General features: G+C 32.8%; 2 protein-coding genes and 1 non-coding gene across 3 annotated transcripts; 2 read left to right on the top strand and 1 right to left on the bottom strand.

The window, feature by feature from the left end:
- On the top strand, positions 1–85 carry TRNAL-AAG (transfer RNA leucine (anticodon AAG)). Its single transcript has one exon. It is a non-coding gene; the product is annotated as a tRNA-Leu (tRNA).
- Positions 86–9,480: 9,395 nt separating this feature from the next.
- On the top strand, positions 9,481–11,715 carry LOC108829745 (GATA transcription factor 11). Its single transcript, XM_018603342.2, has 3 exons — positions 9,481–9,648; positions 9,899–10,189; positions 10,933–11,715. The coding sequence occupies exons 2-3, from the start codon at positions 9,914–9,916 to the stop codon at positions 11,527–11,529; spliced, it is 873 nt and encodes a 290-aa protein (XP_018458844.2). The 5' UTR covers positions 9,481–9,648; positions 9,899–9,913; the 3' UTR covers positions 11,530–11,715.
- A 2,667-nt stretch (positions 11,716–14,382) lies between these two features.
- Positions 14,383–19,963, bottom strand: LOC108849569 (uncharacterized). The gene is made up of 19 exons (XM_057009203.1): positions 19,722–19,963; positions 19,437–19,540; positions 19,259–19,357; positions 19,094–19,169; positions 18,917–18,991; positions 18,770–18,823; positions 18,260–18,319; positions 18,059–18,175; positions 17,755–17,849; positions 17,446–17,654; positions 16,987–17,084; positions 16,766–16,869; positions 16,513–16,675; positions 16,263–16,385; positions 16,027–16,109; positions 15,591–15,723; positions 15,473–15,502; positions 15,144–15,214; positions 14,383–15,075 (listed from the first exon to the last, which is right to left on the bottom strand). Exons 1-19 carry the CDS (start codon positions 19,758–19,760, stop codon positions 14,484–14,486), a joined length of 2,325 nt encoding a protein of 774 aa, XP_056865183.1. The 5' UTR covers positions 19,761–19,963; the 3' UTR covers positions 14,383–14,483.
- Positions 19,964–19,992: the final 29 nt, after the last annotated feature.

Below are 19,992 nucleotides of genomic sequence, written 5' to 3' on the forward strand. Positions count from 1 at the left end.
GTTGATATGGCCGAGTTGGTCTAAGGCGCCAGATTAAGGTTCTGGTCCGAAAGGGCGTGGGTTCAAATCCCACCCACTGTCAACATTAAAATTTAAATCTTTTAGCAAAAAAAAAAAATGTCAAAAGAACACGAAGAACATAATTATTATTATATCTTTTCTTTTCCTATCAAAAATCATTCATTGTCTTTAATTTTTTATTTATGTATCAATTACGTGTTAGACGCTAAAGAGAAAATACGTAGATTGTTAGTTTGGCAGTTTAAGCATTTATAAATTATAACAATATACTAATATACCTTTAGGTAATATTTTATATTGAATATTTTTATTCATAAATGACAAAATTTATATTATTTATTTCCATAATATTCTATATTATAATATATTAATTATTATAATTATGAATAGTAAATTATATTCTTTATTTTATAATATTGTAATTTTCTAATTGGTTTAGAAATCGTTACTGTCTTTTAAGGTCTAGCGTTTAAGGTTGCCTAAAATACTTTTTGGAACTCTGTTATGTTTTTATTTACTTCTCTTTTTAGTTAATTTAATATATTTTTCTTATTTTGTTTTATATATTCTTCCCTTTACAGCATCAACTTGATTACTAGTTGATTTTTTGTAGATATTTTGTATTCTGTGATGTATTCTAATTCAATATATATATCTATCCACATACACTAGGATTGTTACACTCATTGTCATCTTGTTTTCAAGCATCAATTTTATTGCATTATACAAATGACAAAAGCTATTGTTCTTGCAATCCTTATGGTCATCCTTGTTTTAGGTTTATTTTACAATTAACATCAAATCTGAAAAGAATCTTTTCCATAATTCTTCTCTTTTATTTAGAGTACTTTCATTCATCACCTTTTTATTTTTTAGGGATGGTGGCAAATGAAACAGAAGCGAATGTTTGTCGTGAGTACATAACGACAGAAGGAGAAAACTGTGAATCTATGGTGTGTGCAGCTCAGTGTCTTCAAAAGTGGAGGGGATTAAACCCATTTGGCGAGTGTAAGAGTGTAAAAGAAAATATATGCATCTGTGATCATAATTGCTAGAAATTATTTATACTTATTTATAAAGTATCTACTTTAACAAAAATCAAATAAAATTTATCAGTAATAAACTACCTAGTTGGTTTACAAAAATATTATACTTTTGTAATTAATTTTAGTTTAAAGTATTTGACATGAACTATAAACTGCTATTTAAGTCTGAACTAACTATTCAAAATCTGAATCGTAAGTCTGAATCCAGGTTCTAAAACGCGGTCGATATGGATGTTTACTCGGAATTTAATCGCTAATCGGTAAGGAACCATGGTTTTTTGCACCAAATCGCCCAAAATCAGATTCCATACCAAAAATCAACTTTTTCCTAGCTTACAAGCTTAAAATCATGTGTTGAGTTTAAAATCTGTTATAAATGAGTGTAATCTAAGAAAAACGAGACAGAATGGCCTAGATTCACGAAGAAAAAAAATTAGATCCGGAAAATTAGGGTTTCTGATCGAGAGGACCAAAGTAGAAGATGAAGAATATTATTGTTTTTTCTCGTTCATTAAAGAAAAAAGAAAAAAAACAGCCATAACCTCCCAAACTGTGCTAGTAGAACCCATGACCTCCATCACTTATGTACTTACACAAACCAACTCGGCTATGACATATATTATTAATTTCTTTACATAAAAAAAATATATATATATATATATATATATATATATATATATATATATATATATATATATAAGTGCATAAAATTATCTCTGATTAATTCAGACTAATCTCTGATTTTCTCTTAATTCGCTAGGCGCAGATCGACCGCATATGTAACATTTAGCACAATTCCGAATATGGGTCTGAACTAACTATCCAAAATTTAGTGCCTCCTAGAAATTTATTAAAAACAAAAAGTCATATCACATGGAACAAGTCGAAACTTTGACTAATCTCAGTCAAAAGTCTTGGTCAGTGGATTAGATTGATCATTAATAGAATGTTTATTCTATTTAATGGTCATAAATGATTAAAAATTCATTAATGTTTCAACACTAAGAGGTCTGAATTTCGAGTCTCAGCCAAAACAAATTATGCAGATTTATGGAGAAAAACATACATGAAATCTTCGGCATGGCTCAAGGAGTACCGTCAGGCATGAATCTCATAGAGACGGTTCAGGATAATGCAGTCAGGCGTGAATTCTCATAAAACAGATAGAATTATCGGCTGTAATATCGTCTTGTAATATTTCTCATAATCTGTATAGCAAAATTAACCATCGACAAAAAGAAAAGACTTTGTATTTACCTAAAAATCATATATTAAAAGAGAAAAACTGTCTAAGATTTTTTTAGAAAAAAATGAGAAGACAGAAAATAAATGAAGATGATTTTGTTTTGACACAAGATCCACATATTCATCACAAAAGGAAAGTCCAGGTTTAAAAAAACTATAAACAGCTACTTTAGAATACATAATTGCTATGTATTGTTGTAGCTGATTCTGTTTATGCTGTGTTTTTTCCTCTGAAAATAAAAACATTATGCTAACACTCGAATATTCTTACCAACCTTATTCATGTGACTGAAACTTGATTCTAACACTCTATTTACATGTACTCATATTTTGAGTGTTTTTTTTTTTCGTCAAAAAAAAAACACTCAAAATATGAGTACATGTAAACAGAGAGTGGTGTTTTAACATTTTAAACTTCCAATTTTTTTATTAACACTTTAAATTCTCAACCTGACATATGTATCACAAAAAATCTTAAACTTAACTTATTTGTTCCTCAAGTCAAAATATGATTGAAACTATTCATTTACAGATTAAAAGTACTAATGTGTAATTTTTAAAAATAAATAACTATAATAAATAACAGAAAACTTGTATAAAAATCAGAAATAATATTTTCTAAAATCATAATTTCTCATGATTTTTTTATTTGTTCAAATAATTAACTTAAAACTTTTTAAAACTAGAAAGTATACAATAATTTTGAAAACTGCATAAAACATAAGAAAATTAAAAAAAAACTGATTTTTTCTAAATAATACAAGCAAAACTAAATTTTTATAAAAATTAAAGTTCAAATACTTAAGTTTTGTTTGATTTTAGTTCCTGGTTCTGGTTCTGGTTCGTCTCCATCAATGGGGATTGGAGTGAATGCAACACTGAGTGGCCTCTTCTATGAAGGGACTTGGCATCTAAGACCTGCAATATCAGAAACACAGGTTCGGTACTTACACAGTCATCTCGTCTCAATGACCCTTACTGATGAGCCGGACTACTATGACTGGGAGGTTGACGGCAAAAGTATGAAAAAGTACTCTCATCTTCAATATTTGTATTGTTTTATGTTACGCAATCTATCTTATTAAAACAGAAACATTCTGTTGGACCTAACATTTATTTTATAAGTTTTTAAATTAAATACACATTTATACTTTATAGTTAAACATACATTAAATTACTTTATGTTCCTTTCTTTATACTATTATCCATGTTTCCAAACAATATACTTATTTCTTTATACTACTATCAATGTTTCCAAACAATATATTTATTTCTTTATACTACTATCAATGTTTCCAAACAATATATTTTTATACTACTATCAATGTTTCCAAATAATACAATAATTAATCTTAGTTATTTTATATCTATCATTTTCTCTTTAAAATTTTGTAGAAACGTCATAATTTTAAAGTTCACTATCATAAATTGCAAAATAGTGAACTTTAAAATTTCGATTATAAGATTACAAATTATGAAGCTATTACAATTTAAATCCAATTAGATTACATATCGGTCATCCATCAGTTCAATCGGTTAGTCTCGGATTTTAGTGATTTTTTAATATGAATATTTTAAAAACATAAATTAAATTGTCAGATCTCCGGATTAACCGGTATAATCACAATCGGGTTGAATTTAAAAATACTGATTTAAATGGAAAAATATTTTAAATATACACTCTTTAAAATTTACCAAAATATTTGTTAAATTATTAGTGAAATTTTTCATCGTAAAATATTCCGCGCTTTAAAAGCGCGGGTCAAAATCTAGTACATATTATTTTTGAAAATTACAAACTATGTAATTAAATTTATACATATACACAAAAATATACAATATGATATATATTACATTTATTATTAGCACCACAAACTCACGCCAGTGGCGGAGGCAGCCAAATCTTTGGCAAGAGTCAATTCTATAGTTAACATAAATATCACAAGGGTCAAGAAAGCTATTTTACTATATTTTACTATATGACCCACTTCCTTCTAACCTGCCTCCACCACTGACTCACACGCACGTAACATTTTTTTGTCCCTTGAAACTCCACTGTTTACGAAACTCATACTTGTGATTGAGTAAGGCTCTAGTCTAACAGATTAAGTATTTTTCAAAGATTTGTACGGCTGGTACATCGGTTAGAAATTAATTTGTTTGCAGGTCTCTTATGACTGGTTAACTAATAAATGCAACATCTATAAAATATTATTAACAATATTTACATTTTATATAATTATAAAATTATTAAAAATTATAATATTATAGTAAATGTAAAACTTTATTTATAAAATTATACTATTAATTTTTTTTTAAATTATAGAAAATATTTCTGTTTTGAAGTTTTATAATATAAATTAAAATATAATATGTATACATTTTAAATTTTATATTATTTCAATTTAACAGTTTTATTGAATATTATATTTATTTTCATTAGAAATTATCTTCCAGCAACCGCAAACACTAGCTGATACCCGCTTTTGATTTTAATATATTTGGAACGGTTATAAGTGATTTGTAATGATTTTCTTAAAAAAAACACAATGTACCAGTGGTATGATTGGTTTTCCTGCTACCGCCTACAATTAAACACAATGTACTAGATGATAATTAGACGTTTTATAGAGGATTAGCGACTAGGCAGATTATTCAGAGTGTAGACGAGGTCTAGACGTTAGCAAATTATTGATTTATTTTATATATTATACATTTATATGACATATTTTAGTTTTTAAGTTTAATTATAAAATTATTATGAATTATCAAAATTACATATACAAAACAAAAGAAAATAAGATAAATTTATAGATTTATAATAACATTATTAGTTAATTTTATATATTCAAACTAATTTAAATCGATTTTAAGTGATTTAGAACTGTTTAAACCAATTTGAATCGAATAAATCAGATTTTAAGAAAATCATTTCGGAGAGAACCGAGTTGCTACCTAAACGGCGTCTAGGTGCCGCCTAGACCAATTTTAAAAAGGGAAAATTCCTTAAAAATACATAGACTGAATTTCTTTTGCTGAAAAATACACAAACTTTTTTGGTTTCCCAAAAAATACACAAATTAATTTTGATTGTCCATAAAATACACGAACTTTTGAATTTTGAAGGTTTCACACCTCGATTTTAACGGTGTAAACAGTGACTAACAGAATAGTAAGACGCTGTTAGACGCCGTTAACTCTGATTAAAAAGTTCATGTATTTTACGGACAACCAAAATTAGTTCGTGTATTTTTCGGGAAGCCTAACAAATTCGTGTATTTTTTCAGCAAAGTTAATTTAGTATGTGTATTTTTAAGGAATTTTTAAATGGAGTTTGGATATTTCATATACTATTCAGAGGCTAAATATCTAGATCCAATACATATCCAAAATTTTATATTTGTAAACTTTCGGTTTGGTTTTGGACCAAATATTTTCGATCTGAAAGATCCATATCCCGAAAAAACGGCCCAAACCCGACCTAAAGACCTGAAAAAAACACATTCTCTATCACATGATACATATCCGAAATTTTATAATTGTAAAATGTCTAGACATTTTAGCCGGATTCAAAAACTTGAATCGGAACTGACCCAAAAATATTCTGTCCAAAACCAAACCAAAAGTTTACAAATATTTGTTGAGTCCAATTTAGTCGAAATCTATCATATATATCTAAAAATTCACAAACAACTCTAAATTTTACACTGAAAGTTTCATATTAATTAAAAATGTTTCTGTTACAAAAACAAAACTAAAAAATATTGCAAAAATAATAACAAAATTGTTAGCAGAAAGATCTTGTCGGATTGAATCTATTCGTGTCGATTTTATTAGGCCCAGGTCTATTCGGATCAGTTCTTTTTGATTTCAATTCTTTCAAGTAGAAGATTTTTGGACCCAACAAATATTTGTAAACTTTTGGTTTGGTTTTGGACCGAATATTTTCGGGTCAGTTCTAATCCAAGTTTTTGAATCCGGCTAAAATGTCAAGATTAGGTCTAGATATTTTAGCCAGATTCAAAAACTTGGATCGAAACTGATCCGAAAATATTCGGTCCAAAACTAAACCGAAAATTTACAAATATAAAATTTTGGATATGTATTTGATCCAGATATTTAGCCTCTGAATAGTATATGAAATATCCAAACTCCATTTGAAAATTCCTTAAAAATACACATACTAAATTAACTTTGCTGAAAAATACACGAACTTTTTAGGCTTCCCGAAAAATACACGAACTAATTTTGGTTGTCCATAAAATACATGAACTTTTTAATCAGAGTTAACGGCATCTAACGGCGTCTTACTATTCTTTTAGTCACTGTTTACACCGTTAAAATCGAGGTGTGAAACCTTCAAAAATTCAAAAGTTCGTGTATTTTATGGACAATCAAAATTAGTTTGTGTATTTTTCGGGAAACTAAAAAGTTTGTGTATTCTTTCAGCAAAAGAAATTCAGTCCGTGTATTTTTAAGGAATTTTCCCTTTTAAAAACCTTGATAAAAACAAGTTGACAAAAGAAAATATATAAGTATGCCTAATGCATATGCATTTTAACATCGGATCCCTATGTGTCGATCATCGTCATTTTCTTTTCATCATCACTTTTATTTTGCTAAGGCGATCGTTATTAACAACAAAATTTGCAAGGTAGCGATGAGTGGAGCATGATAATTAATACAATCTTACAATTTAAAATTTAATATATTTTAAACAATGCTTGTGCATCTTGTAACTTTGCGGTCACAAAAATGTTCTTTCTATCCGAGGTTTATTCTTGAGAGGAGAGTGCAATCAGTTCTAACTATCTCCCTTTGTAAATATGAAGATTTTTTTTTGGAATGTTAGAAAGATCAACAGTAATTCAAGGCAGTGGGTAGTAAACCAGTGGATTGGAGTAAATACACCATTTGATCGGAAGTACTTTGAATTTTCTTCATTTAGATTTTCTCGTTTATTGCTTAGACCAAATTGAATTTTGCAGGGTAGTGCTAGTATTCCTCCGGTCTTCATTCTTTACGACATCAAGTCATCTGGTGTTTTCTACGACTTTAATCTCTCAAATATGTTGGCTTATAAGTCTGAATCAGTGGAATATTGCGACATGCTGAATTTGCATTTTCCCAAACTTTTTTGAATTGCATCATTATTCTTTACTCTTGCAGGGGATGTCAAATTTACATATGACACGATAAGGAATTCAAAGGCCAATGAATTGATGTCTCAAATGTTGTCCCATAAATCTTGAAACAAATAAATTTGAGAGGAGTTGTTTCTACTGATTTGGCTGATATACTTTGGACTTACTACTATATTTTAGATAGACTTACTATTTAGCTGTCAAAATAGCAGACTTAGCTAAAAAATTTGTTAGTATCTAAATTGCAGAGAGAATTGATATTCTAGTGTAAGATTAAATTTCCTTTTATTTCCCTTGTTCTTCCCAATAAATTTTGCAAGTTTTGTACAAACTACTAAGAACAGAATTTAAAAGTCTTGCAAAACACTATCATCTTTAAAAATATAAAATAATAAAATTATATTTACATGATCGATTATCAAAACCTCATCTTTATAGATATTGCATCTGTAAATAAGATTACACTCTTTATATAAAAAAAAATTGGAAGGAACATTTTTCACATCTAAAGCATTAATGTTTTGCTGGTATACGAGAATACATAGTTAATGTTTTGTAATTTCTTATTTTTGCTGCAGTTTCTAAATTCAAACTGTTGATAAAGTATAATATTTATTTTTTTCTTTATATTTTGTTGATATTTTAGTAATTGTATTTGTTTTTAATGATTTCAATGCCACTTAGCTTTTTTCACAGCTACAATAAGGGTTTTGTTTAAATTTAAGTTACCTAATGATAGTTTAGTTTGGTTATTGAAAAGGAGAATATTTTGATTCAAAATTTATACTATCTAAATAAAAAGACAAAATAAAACATAATTTACTAGATCAGTTATCAACATGAATATTGAAGTTAAATAATTTATAATATTAATCTAAATATATATATATATATATATATATATATTAGAAATATAAATATAAATATATCATATATTAATTTTATATATGAATCATTTACTCATTTTCTGTAACATAATGATACTGCTTTGTCATCAGCTATACCAATCAAGGTTTAATTCTAATTAAGTTAGAAAACATGTATGAAATACAAATATACATCTTTTCGTAAATTTATATTGCATCATCATCAGTTATGAAATTATCTTAAATTTATATCAAAATAAAAATAGTCTAGATTTTAATGAGTTTAAAAGTAAAAACTAAACTTTATGACATAACAAGTAAGCCCTAAACTTTAAATCATAAAATCAACCCAGAAAATTAAATAAAAAACCTGAATAATTTTGAGAAAATGCTCTATTTAAATTTTACAAGATCCATCCTAATTTTTATTTAATTGTTTAGATTTCTATCCCAGTTTTTCATTACTTGCAATTGTTATTTAGTCGACTAAATATTATAATTAAATGATTTATGAAACAAAAAACAAAAGCTAAAATTAAATTAAATTACAACTAAACTTTTAACCTGTGTAACTGTGTTGCTTAGATTTTTGTATCACTCGCACGCATTTCCTAGGCTCCACCACGTACAAATTTTATTCAACATATAGCATTAATTGTTGCAAAAACTCAAAAACTAGATAAGTTTTCATAGTTTTAGTTATGTTGGGTTTAAAGCTATGAGTTCATCTTCTGGTCTTATGTTTAATCATGTGTTTCTTGTTATCTCCGGGATGTTCGGTCTGTGAACTCGCCGGCTTTAGTCTCCGAAAAGATTACGATCCTTGTCGGCTTTGCGTTGTAAGTTTGGTTTGAAATGTTTTAATAAATTCATAGATGATAAAAAAAAAAGATAAGTTTTCATAGTAGGAGCCGTATATTCTGTAGAAAAGGAGATTTAGTAAATAAATTATATGCTTAATTGACTATTATCCAATTAATATATGTCCATATATCACCTGCAACCTTTGAAAAATTACAAAATTTATTTCCTTTCCTACTTAATTATTTTTGACAATTTCGGTCAGAAGTTATAAAAAAAAAAGAATGAAATGTGTAAATTCATTTTGTTTTACCAAAAAACCTATCGAAAACTCCGTGTGCATGACCGTATATTAACTCTCCTCTCTCCCTCCCTTCACTCGTTTCTTCCTCCTCTCTCCCTCTCAGTTCTGTAATCCCTAAACCCCCAAATTTAAACAATTTTAGATTCTCTCTCCCTCTCTCTGTCTCTCCTTTCGGCTCGCGCTTGGGGAATGCGTTCTGTGTAGTCATCTGTAACGGAAAGGTTCGTTGGCTCTCTCTCTCTCTCTCCCTTTTCTCCAAAGGTGGAGGCTTTCTCCTCTTTTGTGGTTCGTTCTTGGAAACGTTTTGAGACAACAAAAAAAAAAATGTTTAATCGTCTTTTATTGTTATCTTGTTGTGTGCCCTAAACAATGAATAATAATATAAAAAAACTTCGATTTAATTGCAAATTAGAATTTGCTAATTTATGTTGAGAGACTAAAGCTTAAACTGATTGTTTGGTTTGGTGACAGTTTGGTGTGAAGCAAATGAATAAGGGATCGTGGTTACCTGAAGAAGAGGAGGAAGAGGAGTTAAAGGGTTTATCAGATGACTTCTTTGATGATCTCATGAATCACATTGAAGAGGACATGGAAACGGCGGCCAATGATGATGATGAGGAGGAGGAGGGAGATTGGGATGCCAAGTTCGAAAACCTCGTGCCTCCACCCTTGGATGTCCTCACCAGCTTCTCCTCTCAGTTCACTACTAGTCACCGTGGCGCTTCCAAGGGAGTCCAGAGGAAGAAGCCTGTCCCCACTTTGGTGAGTTTATTTTTAATGCCATCATGTCTCTTGATAGTGTTCCCGTTTTTGCATTCAAAACTCAATAGCCTTTTTAATCAGATACGTTTAAAAACAATAAGAGGAAATGGTTATTTCAGTTGTTCCATATATGCAACTTTGATAAAGTGTTTAGGCATTTACATTTGATAGATTGTTCACACGACTACACTATCTGTTTCATTAGGAAATAATTTGTTAAAATCATTCTTTTATTGATTCAAGCTTCCACAGCTTTTTTTTTTTACTGCGTTATGTTAGAATAGTGTGTAAATGTCTAAGAATCATATGCATCATTTACGCAACTAGAATAAGCATTTTGTAGGAGGAAATAATTAGGCAATGTAAGAGGTTATTAAGTTGTTTTTTTAGGTGAACAAAAGCCCTATTTTCTTACCCAGTTAGGAAAGCAAATGTAGAAGTGTATATGAGAAAAGCACTGTGAAGTGTGTCTTTATGTCATTCTTGAGTCGGATGACCATGGATAAGAATTGTTTCCAGCTCAGTACCTGGTGTGTGTATGGTGTAATAAGTTACTATGGTAGTTTTAGTCTATGTATCAGTCATTCTATCAATCTATCAGTCAGTGTGTATATGTAGAACAAGAAGAAATAGGAATAGTAATCATTGTCAATCTGATTTGAAATCATTCTCCTTCTTTTTATGTTGCATTGAATATGTTTTTTTTTTCTTTCTGAATATGAGTTTTAACTTAATGCGTGCAGAAGCAGTCGAGTTCTTCGGAAGTCTCCTCTACCATTGATAGCTGCCTTTATGATGTCAAAGTCTCAACGCTATTTCAGTCTTCAAACGCAGTCTCAGTTCTCGAGAATGGTTCTGTCTCGTTCCAAAACCCAATCCAGAGACTGGCTTTCCCAGTGAAAGGCACCAGAAGCAAGCTGCGCAAACGCCCCACACCGCCCACATTCAGATCCCTCAAGTCATTTGCATCAGAGATGGTTCAGCAGTTTGCATCTCCTGATTATGATTCAGGCTCTGAAACTTACCACCTCCCTTCCGACAATGCCCCCAAGAAGAAACGCCAGAAGAAGAACAACAAGTCAGACTCTGACACTCCAGAATCATTCAACGGGGACGGGACAATCCGCATGTGCACTCATTGCGAGGCAACCAAGACGCCACAGTGGAGGGAAGGTCCCTGTGGGCCTAAAACGCTGTGCAATGCCTGTGGAGTCCGGTTCAGGTCAGGCCGTCTTCTTCCGGAGTACCGTCCATCGTCCAGCCCCTCCTTCATCCCAAGCTTGCATTCCAATTCTCACAGGAAGATCATAGAGATGAGAATGAAAGATAAACCGGGATGACTTAGATCCCTGAAGGATAGAGATTATATGAAGAGAGATGTATTCAATTATAGTATTTGAGAATATTTGAAGTAACTTTTGATTTCAAAAGTGTTTTTCTTAGATGATTTTAGGTGAATTAGGAAGTTATGATTTTTTTTAAGTAAAACATTTTAGAATCTAATCTAAGATGAGTTAGTTTTTTCATATATTAATTTTAATTTTAAAACTCTACCAAAACATCTTAAAAATGATGATAAAAAAACTTTTTGGGCAAGTCTCCTGAATAGTAGATTTTTTTTTTTGTTTTTGTTTCTAGAATAAATTTTCAAGCTGAAAATCAGTTGAATAAATTTCATTAAGTGACTAAAAACTACCATCCTTCATTGTACAGATATCCGATATGTAAACACACATAGAACACATGGATTGAAATGATAGTCTAAACCTTCAGTTTTAGTTCATCCTTCTCTCAACGGGACAGATTAAGCTTAGATCTTAATTTATGTTCTTGTCTTCTTCACCGGAAGAAAGGAGGCTTTAGATGATCTGTTCTGGTGTTACCATTTACATGCCTTATTAGTTAGTCTGGGTTGATGGTTCTGGGTTGCGATTCGAAGCTGTGGGCGTGTTGATTGATTCTGCATGTTTTCTTCTGAGGCTTTCCTTGTGTCTTCTCCGGTTGGATCACCTCTCACAGAGTCATCGGTATCCCTGATAAAAAGAATCAAACGTCGAATGGTCCGATTGAATCGACCAAAGGGGAAGGAAGTATGAAAATCCAATTCTTTGACGGAAACTAAATGCTAATCTACAAGCTAGCCTCGTCGAATCGACTCACTCTCCTAACCTCCCGGTACTGGCAGGGGCAATTACCATGTTATTAACCGTTAGAAACTTTAATACAGCCTTTTTTTTATCCCGCTGGAGGGGGAGACCCAATTTTATTCCTCTCTCGCATGTTGAATGTGACGGAATCTGGTTAAGGCTGTATTCGCTCTTTGTCTTCTCTTTACGGATCTGATCGAGGTCCGGACCTTGCATGAAGCTTCTTTAATGGCGTTCTTAAGTCTTTCTCCACATCGCCGCAACTGGTTTATAATTACGTAATCGCTGAGCAAGTTACGGTTCGTAATGATTTTTTTTTCCCTCACCTCAACGTCAACACTCAACAACATCCATTATGATCTTAGCGAAGAATAAGGAAAAATTCCTTAAAAATACACAGACTGAATTTCTTTTGCTGAAAAAATACACGAACTTTTTTGGCTTCCCAAAAAATACACAAACTAATTTTGATTGTCCATAAAATACACGAACTTTTGAATTTTGAAGGTTTCACACCTCGATTTTAACGGTGTAAACAGTGACTAACAGAATAGTAAAACGCCGTTAGACGCCGTTAACTCTGATTAAAAAGTTCATGTATTTTTTGGACAACCAAAATTAGTGCGTGTATTTTTCGGGAAGCCTAAAAAGTTTGTATATTTTTTCAGCAAAGGAAATTTAGTATGTGTATTTTTAAGGAATTTTCAAATGGAGTTTGGATATTTCATATACTATTCAGAGGCTAAATATCTGGACCCAAAACATATCCAAAATTTTATATTTGTAAACTTTCGGTTTGGTTTTGGACCAAATATTTTCTATCTAAAAGATCCAGATCCGGAAAAAAACGACCCAAATCCGACCCAAAGACCTGGAAAAAAACACATTCTCTATCACATGATACAGATCCGAAATTTTATATTTGTAAACTTTCGGTTTGGTTTTGGACCGAATATTTCCGGGTCAGTTCTGATTCAAGTTTTTGAATCCGGCTAGACATTTTAACCGGATTCAAAAACTTGAATCAGAACTAACACAAAAATATTCTCTCCAAAACCAAACCAAAAGTTTACAAATATTTGTTGAGTCCAATTTAGTCGAAATCTATCATATATATCTAAAAATTCACAAACAACTCTAAATTTTACATTGAAAGTTTCATATTAATTAAAAATGTTTCTGTTACAAAAACAAAACTAAAAATGTTGCAAAAATAATAACAAAATTGTTAGCAGAAAGATCTTGTCGGATTGAATCTATTTGTATCGATTTTATTAGGCCCATGTCTATTCGGATCAGTTCTTTTTGGTTTCAATTCTTTCAAGTAGATGAGTTTTGGACCCAACAAATATTTGTAAACTTTCGGTTTGGTTTTGGACCGAATATTTTCGGGTCAGTTCCAATCCAAGTTTTTGAATCCGGCTAAAATGTCAAGATTAGGTCTAGATATTTTAGCCGGATTCAAAAACTTGGATCGAAACTGATCCGAAAATATTCGGTCCAAAACCAAACCGAAAGTTTACAAATATAAATTTTGGATCTGTATTGGGTCAAGATATTTAGCATCTGAATAGGATATGAAATATCCAAACTCTATATGAAAATTCCTTAAAAATACACATACTAAATTTTCTTTGCTGAAAAAATACACGAACTTTTTAGACTTCCCGAAAAATACACGAACTAATTTTGGTTATCCAAAAAATACATGAACTTTTTAGTTAGAGTTAACGGCGTCTAACGGCGTCTTACTATTCTGTTAGTCACTGTTTACACCGTTAAAATCGAGGTGTGAAACCTTCAAAATTCAAAAGTTCGTGTATTTTTTGGACAATCAAAATTAGTTTGTGTATTTTTTGGGAAGCCAAAAAAGTTCGTGTATTTTTTCAGCAAAATAAATTCAGTCTGTGTATTTTTAAGAAATTTAACTCCGCAACAAAAAGTACTGTCGAAAACAAAAAAATTCCAATTACAACACAGAAAATCCCAGAGTTAAATAGGAATTATTTTTGAGTGTAAAATAAAAGGAATGATGGCATGCAACCATAACTGTAAACGGTTTATATAAATCAATTTATATAAAAATAACAAACATTATGAAAGACAAAAATTAAATTGATAAAAAAAAGGGCAGACTGACTTTTAGTTTACTCCAAAACAGCAACTTCTTGATCAACCCTCCAAAAATTTGCATCGTTGAACTCTTTCACTCCCGAGTTCTCCTTCTGGCTTTCGTTTCCCGGAACAACTTTCTGAACCACGTTTCGCTTCAGCGGTCCAGCTTCACCAACTATCCCTTCTTTCAAAGCTTGCTCCATTGCTTTCTCTGTCCCTTCTGCTTCCACTCCCACAAACTCCACATCCTCTTCAAACAATGCTTTCACCACCCCCGGAGCCGGAGGAGGAGGCGAGCTTCTGCTTCCACATGTTGGTGAACCGTTTGCAATAACTGGTTCCCCTGCTTCGAGCATTGGTACATCGATGGATGGGCTCAGACCGGAGCTAGTCACTTGCATTTCAGATGGTTCATCGTTGTTCTCTGATGTTGATAGTTTGTCAGGAGAGATGATGTCCTTCGGTTTCTCGGTTTGATAATCATCGTCTTCTTCTTCTCCAACCATAACTTCATCGTCGCTGCTACTGCTGCTGCTATTGTTGGCATTTGAGTTTCCATTCATGTTAACGTCTTCGCTGAAACTTGGGTCTTGGAATGTGAACCAGTCCGAATTAGTGAGCAAGCTGCAGCCAAATAATGTCGGATTAATTTTAGTTAAAGAAACGGATGAGAACAAGATATTCAAACGCACCTTCCTTGGTCATCTCCAAGTCTCAAGGATGAAATTACTACTTCAGCAGATTCATCGTCCAAATAAGCATCCTGTTTATACAACATAAAGACATAAAAATGCTTTTAGGCTTACATTATTGTGAAAACCCATACAAAGAGTCAAGGTCCTGGGCAAATCCAAATGAAACATTGGCCTTAAGCCCCCAAAATTTTTGAAGAAAATTGGATAAGACACAAGTCCCCAAAATAAAAAATTTAGGCTCCCAAATTTGTTAAAGAAAAAATTAGCTAAAATCTTTAATAAATCGTCAGCCCCTAAATCTCAGGGCCAAAAAGTGAAGGACTTACAGTATCATCTCTGTCACGAGTATTTTGGTCCTGAATACAGAGAAAAAAACAATGCTTATTAGTTTGGTGTCTCGAGTAAATCATTGGATAAAAAAAACATAGGCAGTAAAAAAAACACCTCTTCGTTATCGTCATTTCCATAGGTTCTGTAGTTAAATGCTTGGCTCAGGTTATTGGCCAGAGCTGCAACATCGTAATCCCTGTCTTCCTCATCACTATCCCTTGTTCTATCTTGTAGTGTAGTTGGGCGCCTGTGTGTGGCATTAGATTTATTATTATTTGTAAGCAGGATGTCAATATAGATAGACTCACAATGCAACTACTTCGTTTTTCTGATCGTGAGAAATGAGAAGCACATGAACGAGTTTCTATTGAGAACTTGTAAACTATCAGGTCCTCATGAGTATGGCGAAGAAGAAAAAATTAGAAAACTTTCATCATTTTATGAATCAATTTTTATGAGTATGCAATGACTAATAGTTTGATGGTTACTAAATAAAGGCAACGGAGAACACAGTAATAACTAATAAGGCAGAAGAGTTAACGAAAGGTACCCGCATGCCCATCTGTACACATTCTCAACAGTGTTGCGCTCTTGCAGAACGCTACTTTGCCACTCCTTCCATTCACTGTTTTCCTGATGATTTGAGAGAGTAATGTCGCGTCAGCAACACAAGGAAAGTATAAAAGGAGAGAATTAATGATGATAAAACTCTTTATGCATGTAATTGATGGATCTAAATTGTGAACAATCCACTCTACAGAGGATTGTTTGGGTTGTAATACTAACCTCAAGAGACGCCTGTACCAAGCCGTTGCTACCACTCAACTGGACAAGTTTATTCCATAGTCTTGTGATATGTCCAACATATCCAACCCTTGGTGGCTTTTTCCCAGTGGCAGCTACGGTAGGCTGCATATCACGGAGAAAACGTGGAAGACAAATTTGCTTAACATATGATCATCTGAGCCAGAAGTCTTAAGGCTCTTACCAATAACCAATTAAATCCATTTTAAGAAGAATCGGAGATGGTGTATACCAGATTATCACCAGAAAGAACCGAGTCTTTGTCTGATGAAAGAATTTTGGATATCAGATTGCAGTCTTGAAGGATATGGTTAACCATGGCTTCGCTCTTATTTTCCAAACAAGAAAGAATAATGCTCTCCACTTGGTGATGCAGAGCGTTATTGTATGGATACCTTCATAAGTTAAAAAAGTATTTAGTTATGTAACATATCAAGGAAAATGCAACATCCAGGCCAAGAGTTTGAAGCTTAGTAGAACCTTACTCGAAAAATAGTTCAAGGATCCTTTTTATTGTCCCAGAGCTCGCTAATTCTTTCCCAGCAGCTTCATTTCCAGATTTCAACAAAACCGCAATGAATTCTACAATCTGTGAAGAAAAATAAATCTAACTGAGCCCGTGATTCACATATGAAAATCACAAAACACCATCCAAAAAGTCAACAGTTCCTTCTCAGAAATGATTAAATTAAATTTAGGATTTGACCTTCAGGCGATGCTTTCCAAGAGGCGGCCTCAGCTCTCCATAAGTTGTAGGTAACACTTTACTGTCCGATGCTACATTGAGAAGCATAAGCATGTCACCTGCAGCAGAAGTCATATAATCTTGTTTATATGAGGACAATGAAGAGACAAGCCTTAATTCGACAAAACTTGCAAGACATAAATCCTACATATCAAACTTAGTGTAAGAAGGAATTCCAACAACCACGTAATTAATGAACTTCCATATCCCATTATCTACGTAAACCAAAATGAAACAGAGCCAATAGGGTACAACTGAGATGTGAGAACGCAGAAACTAGACAAATAATAACAAAAAGGTGAGCGTTATCCATATGATTACTTCCTGTGCATACAGTCCCATATTATAACAAAAGAAGAAGAAAACAAAAGGATTTTAGTGTTTAATAGGGAGATTTGATAGCATGGGAAACCAACTTACCGAGCTTTGGTAGCATGGCACCAATAGTCTCCTGGGACACTGGGGCAGGAGATTCAAACATATGTTGACCTCTAAAAGAATTGAAGAAATACGATGAAGTAGCAGATCTCCTTGAATCTAATAGAGAGATGCACACAGTAAGTGAATGAACAATGCCAGATTTTGAATTTGAATCTTCTGTAGCATGACCAAATATCCTTGAAACGAAGCTGCAGAAAGAAGATAGGAGTTTTACCATGTCAGACTATTGCATATATCCGCAGAAACTCAAATCAGTGAAACTCAAATATGAAAGCAAAGATGACAAACCCAGGGCTAGAGAGTTTTGTAGCTAAAGCTGAAGGTGCATTTCGAGTAATTGCACATAATGTTTCTGCTGCATTTGCCTGAACCTCAGGAGGACTCTGATTCAAGTGACAGATGGTTGTAAGAAAATGGGAGCATAAATAATACTCTGTAATAACGACAATATTATCAATGATACAATCCCAATAAACCTCCTTTTTCATTCGGTAGCCTCTCACTATACTAAATTTTAGACCAGGGAGATCTATCAAAAATAAAGCCTCAAGACTCTTTTTCTTTAGGAGCAACCTTAATTTTTATTACTTACTGATTGATCTAGTTTGTCCACGATCATTTCAAGTAAATCGCTATCAGCCAAGTATTGCATCACATCTGGGAAATTGGGATAGACGTGATCGTCAGCCCCAACCAAGCGAACCAAAACCTACGCAAAGTCACAAGAAGTTTATATGCAAAGATGAGCAATGAAGTCACACCAAGTTGCAGAGGGTCTGAGACAGCCATTTACCTCCATAATGGATGTTATTCCAATTAAATCAACTAATTGGCTAAACACATTTTGATGCCCCTGAAACCATCAAAAGCAATTTTTAGAAACGCAACCAGTGAAATATCTCCAAAAGCAATCCACGATTCGACAACGTAATCAAGATGTATCGTTGCAGCAAGTGGAAGTTGAATTGAACAATTTAGTCACACCAAGTTGACCCCATCGCAATGTACGCACTACAGAAACAGCCACAATTTCAAGCTCACAATAGCAAGTATGCACCTAAAAATCTACTGATTAGCCAGAAAGAAACCCTTTTCTGGACATTAGTCCTAGACACTTTCAGACAGCATTTCAGAGAAATTCCATTACAATAAATGAGGATTATAGTTTGATCTAATTTTCAATTCAGCTAAAGCTCAGTCAGCAAATACAATTACAAGTAGGGAATAAGATAAACACTGCAGATCGAAAGAAAGAAAAGAAAAAAGATAATCAGGCAATCTAAGATAAAGCAGCATTACTTACTTTTATATAGTTCATAAGTGCTGCAGTCTTTCTGATCATAAGGCATATGACAACCTAAATGAAAGAAAGAGACATTAGAACACATCTGGCAGACCACAAAATCAGTTACACATACTTGTTATTAGTAAAGAGAAAAAAAAAAGAGACCTTGCCGAAATAGCCAGCCAGCAACGCACTATGAGGACGACTCGGTTCCAAAAAGGAGAATAGTAGATCCATCAGCTACAAGATAGTATCAGAGCCAACAAATGAGATCAAGTATAAGGGGATAAAAATACATTAAATCGAAATAAAACGATGCAACTTGAGGAATGAAAAAGCAACCTGGTCGTCCTCCACCAAAGTCTTAAGAATAACCTCAATTTCACATGTGAATATCTCACACGAGACGAATGGATACCTAAGAAAAGAAGAAGAAGAAGAACCATCACTAAGCTAGAAATAAAGCATTGGAGAAATATTCAATAGATCCATGGAAGGAGATAATACTTGAAAGCACGTTTGGAATCAACATCATCGTCCTCCTCCTCCTCAGGTTCATCAACAACATAACGCAACAGTTGCTCCACTCGAGCTTTATCCCTTAAACTGCAAAACAAACAATCATTCATTATAAACTCATCCAAGCAAAAAAACAAAAAGAGAGAGAGAGAGAGAGAGGAGATACAAATGAATGAGACGGCTATTCAAAGCTTTGCATTCCTGAATGATTTCCTCCTCGTCAAGAAGCTCTTCCAATGTGTAATCCTCCTTGTCTAGTATCGAATCCACCTGTATTAGATCCAAACCGAGCAAATGATAAATCTCTCCTACCGATAAAACCTTCCGCTAATCTAACATTCCTCTCTAATGCAAACGACGAAGAACCAATTTCAACTACTTATAATCGGACCATCAGAGATCGCCCCCAATATGGAACGCGAGAGAAATGGGATCTGTTAAGGAAACTCACAGGAGAAGATGCGGAGAGAGAGGCTAGTTTCCAGAACATGGTGAAGCTTTTGCTTTGCTTTGCTTGCTTGGTGGTTAGAGCCCAGAGTTAGTCGTTAGATTTGGAGATTTTTGTGTGTGTGTGTGTGTGTGTAAATCGATCACTAGTCAATGGAGATCCAGAGAGAGAATTGGGAGGGGGGGCATCGGAGTTTCTCCTGATATTTATTTTTATTTTCTCCTTTTCCAAATATCTACGCTGTCTGTCTGGTCTGTCTTGCAAATAAAGGGTG

This window comes from Raphanus sativus, chromosome 4 (genome assembly GCF_000801105.2).
Source record: "Raphanus sativus cultivar WK10039 chromosome 4, ASM80110v3, whole genome shotgun sequence".
Taxonomy (NCBI): Eukaryota; Viridiplantae; Streptophyta; class Magnoliopsida; order Brassicales; family Brassicaceae; genus Raphanus; species Raphanus sativus.

Bases quoted from the DNA above. Each gene is read 5' to 3' on its own strand.
- LOC108849569 (XM_057009203.1), bottom strand. From the start codon at position 19,760: ATGTTCTGGAAACTAGCCTCTCTCTCCGCATCTTCTCCT. The intron at 19,358-19,436 runs GTATCTCCTCTC...TTTGTTTTGCAG, and splicing joins AATAGCCGTCTCATTCATTT to TTTAAGGGATAAAGCTCGAG. The intron at 19,170-19,258 runs GTATTATCTCCT...TTCTTTTCTTAG, and splicing joins GATTCCAAACGTGCTTTCAA to GTATCCATTCGTCTCGTGTG.
- LOC108829745 (XM_018603342.2), top strand. From the start codon at position 9,914: ATGAATAAGGGATCGTGGTTACCTGAAGAAGAGGAGGAAGAGGAGTTA. The intron at 10,190-10,932 runs GTGAGTTTATTT...TAATGCGTGCAG, and splicing joins AGAAGCCTGTCCCCACTTTG to AAGCAGTCGAGTTCTTCGGA.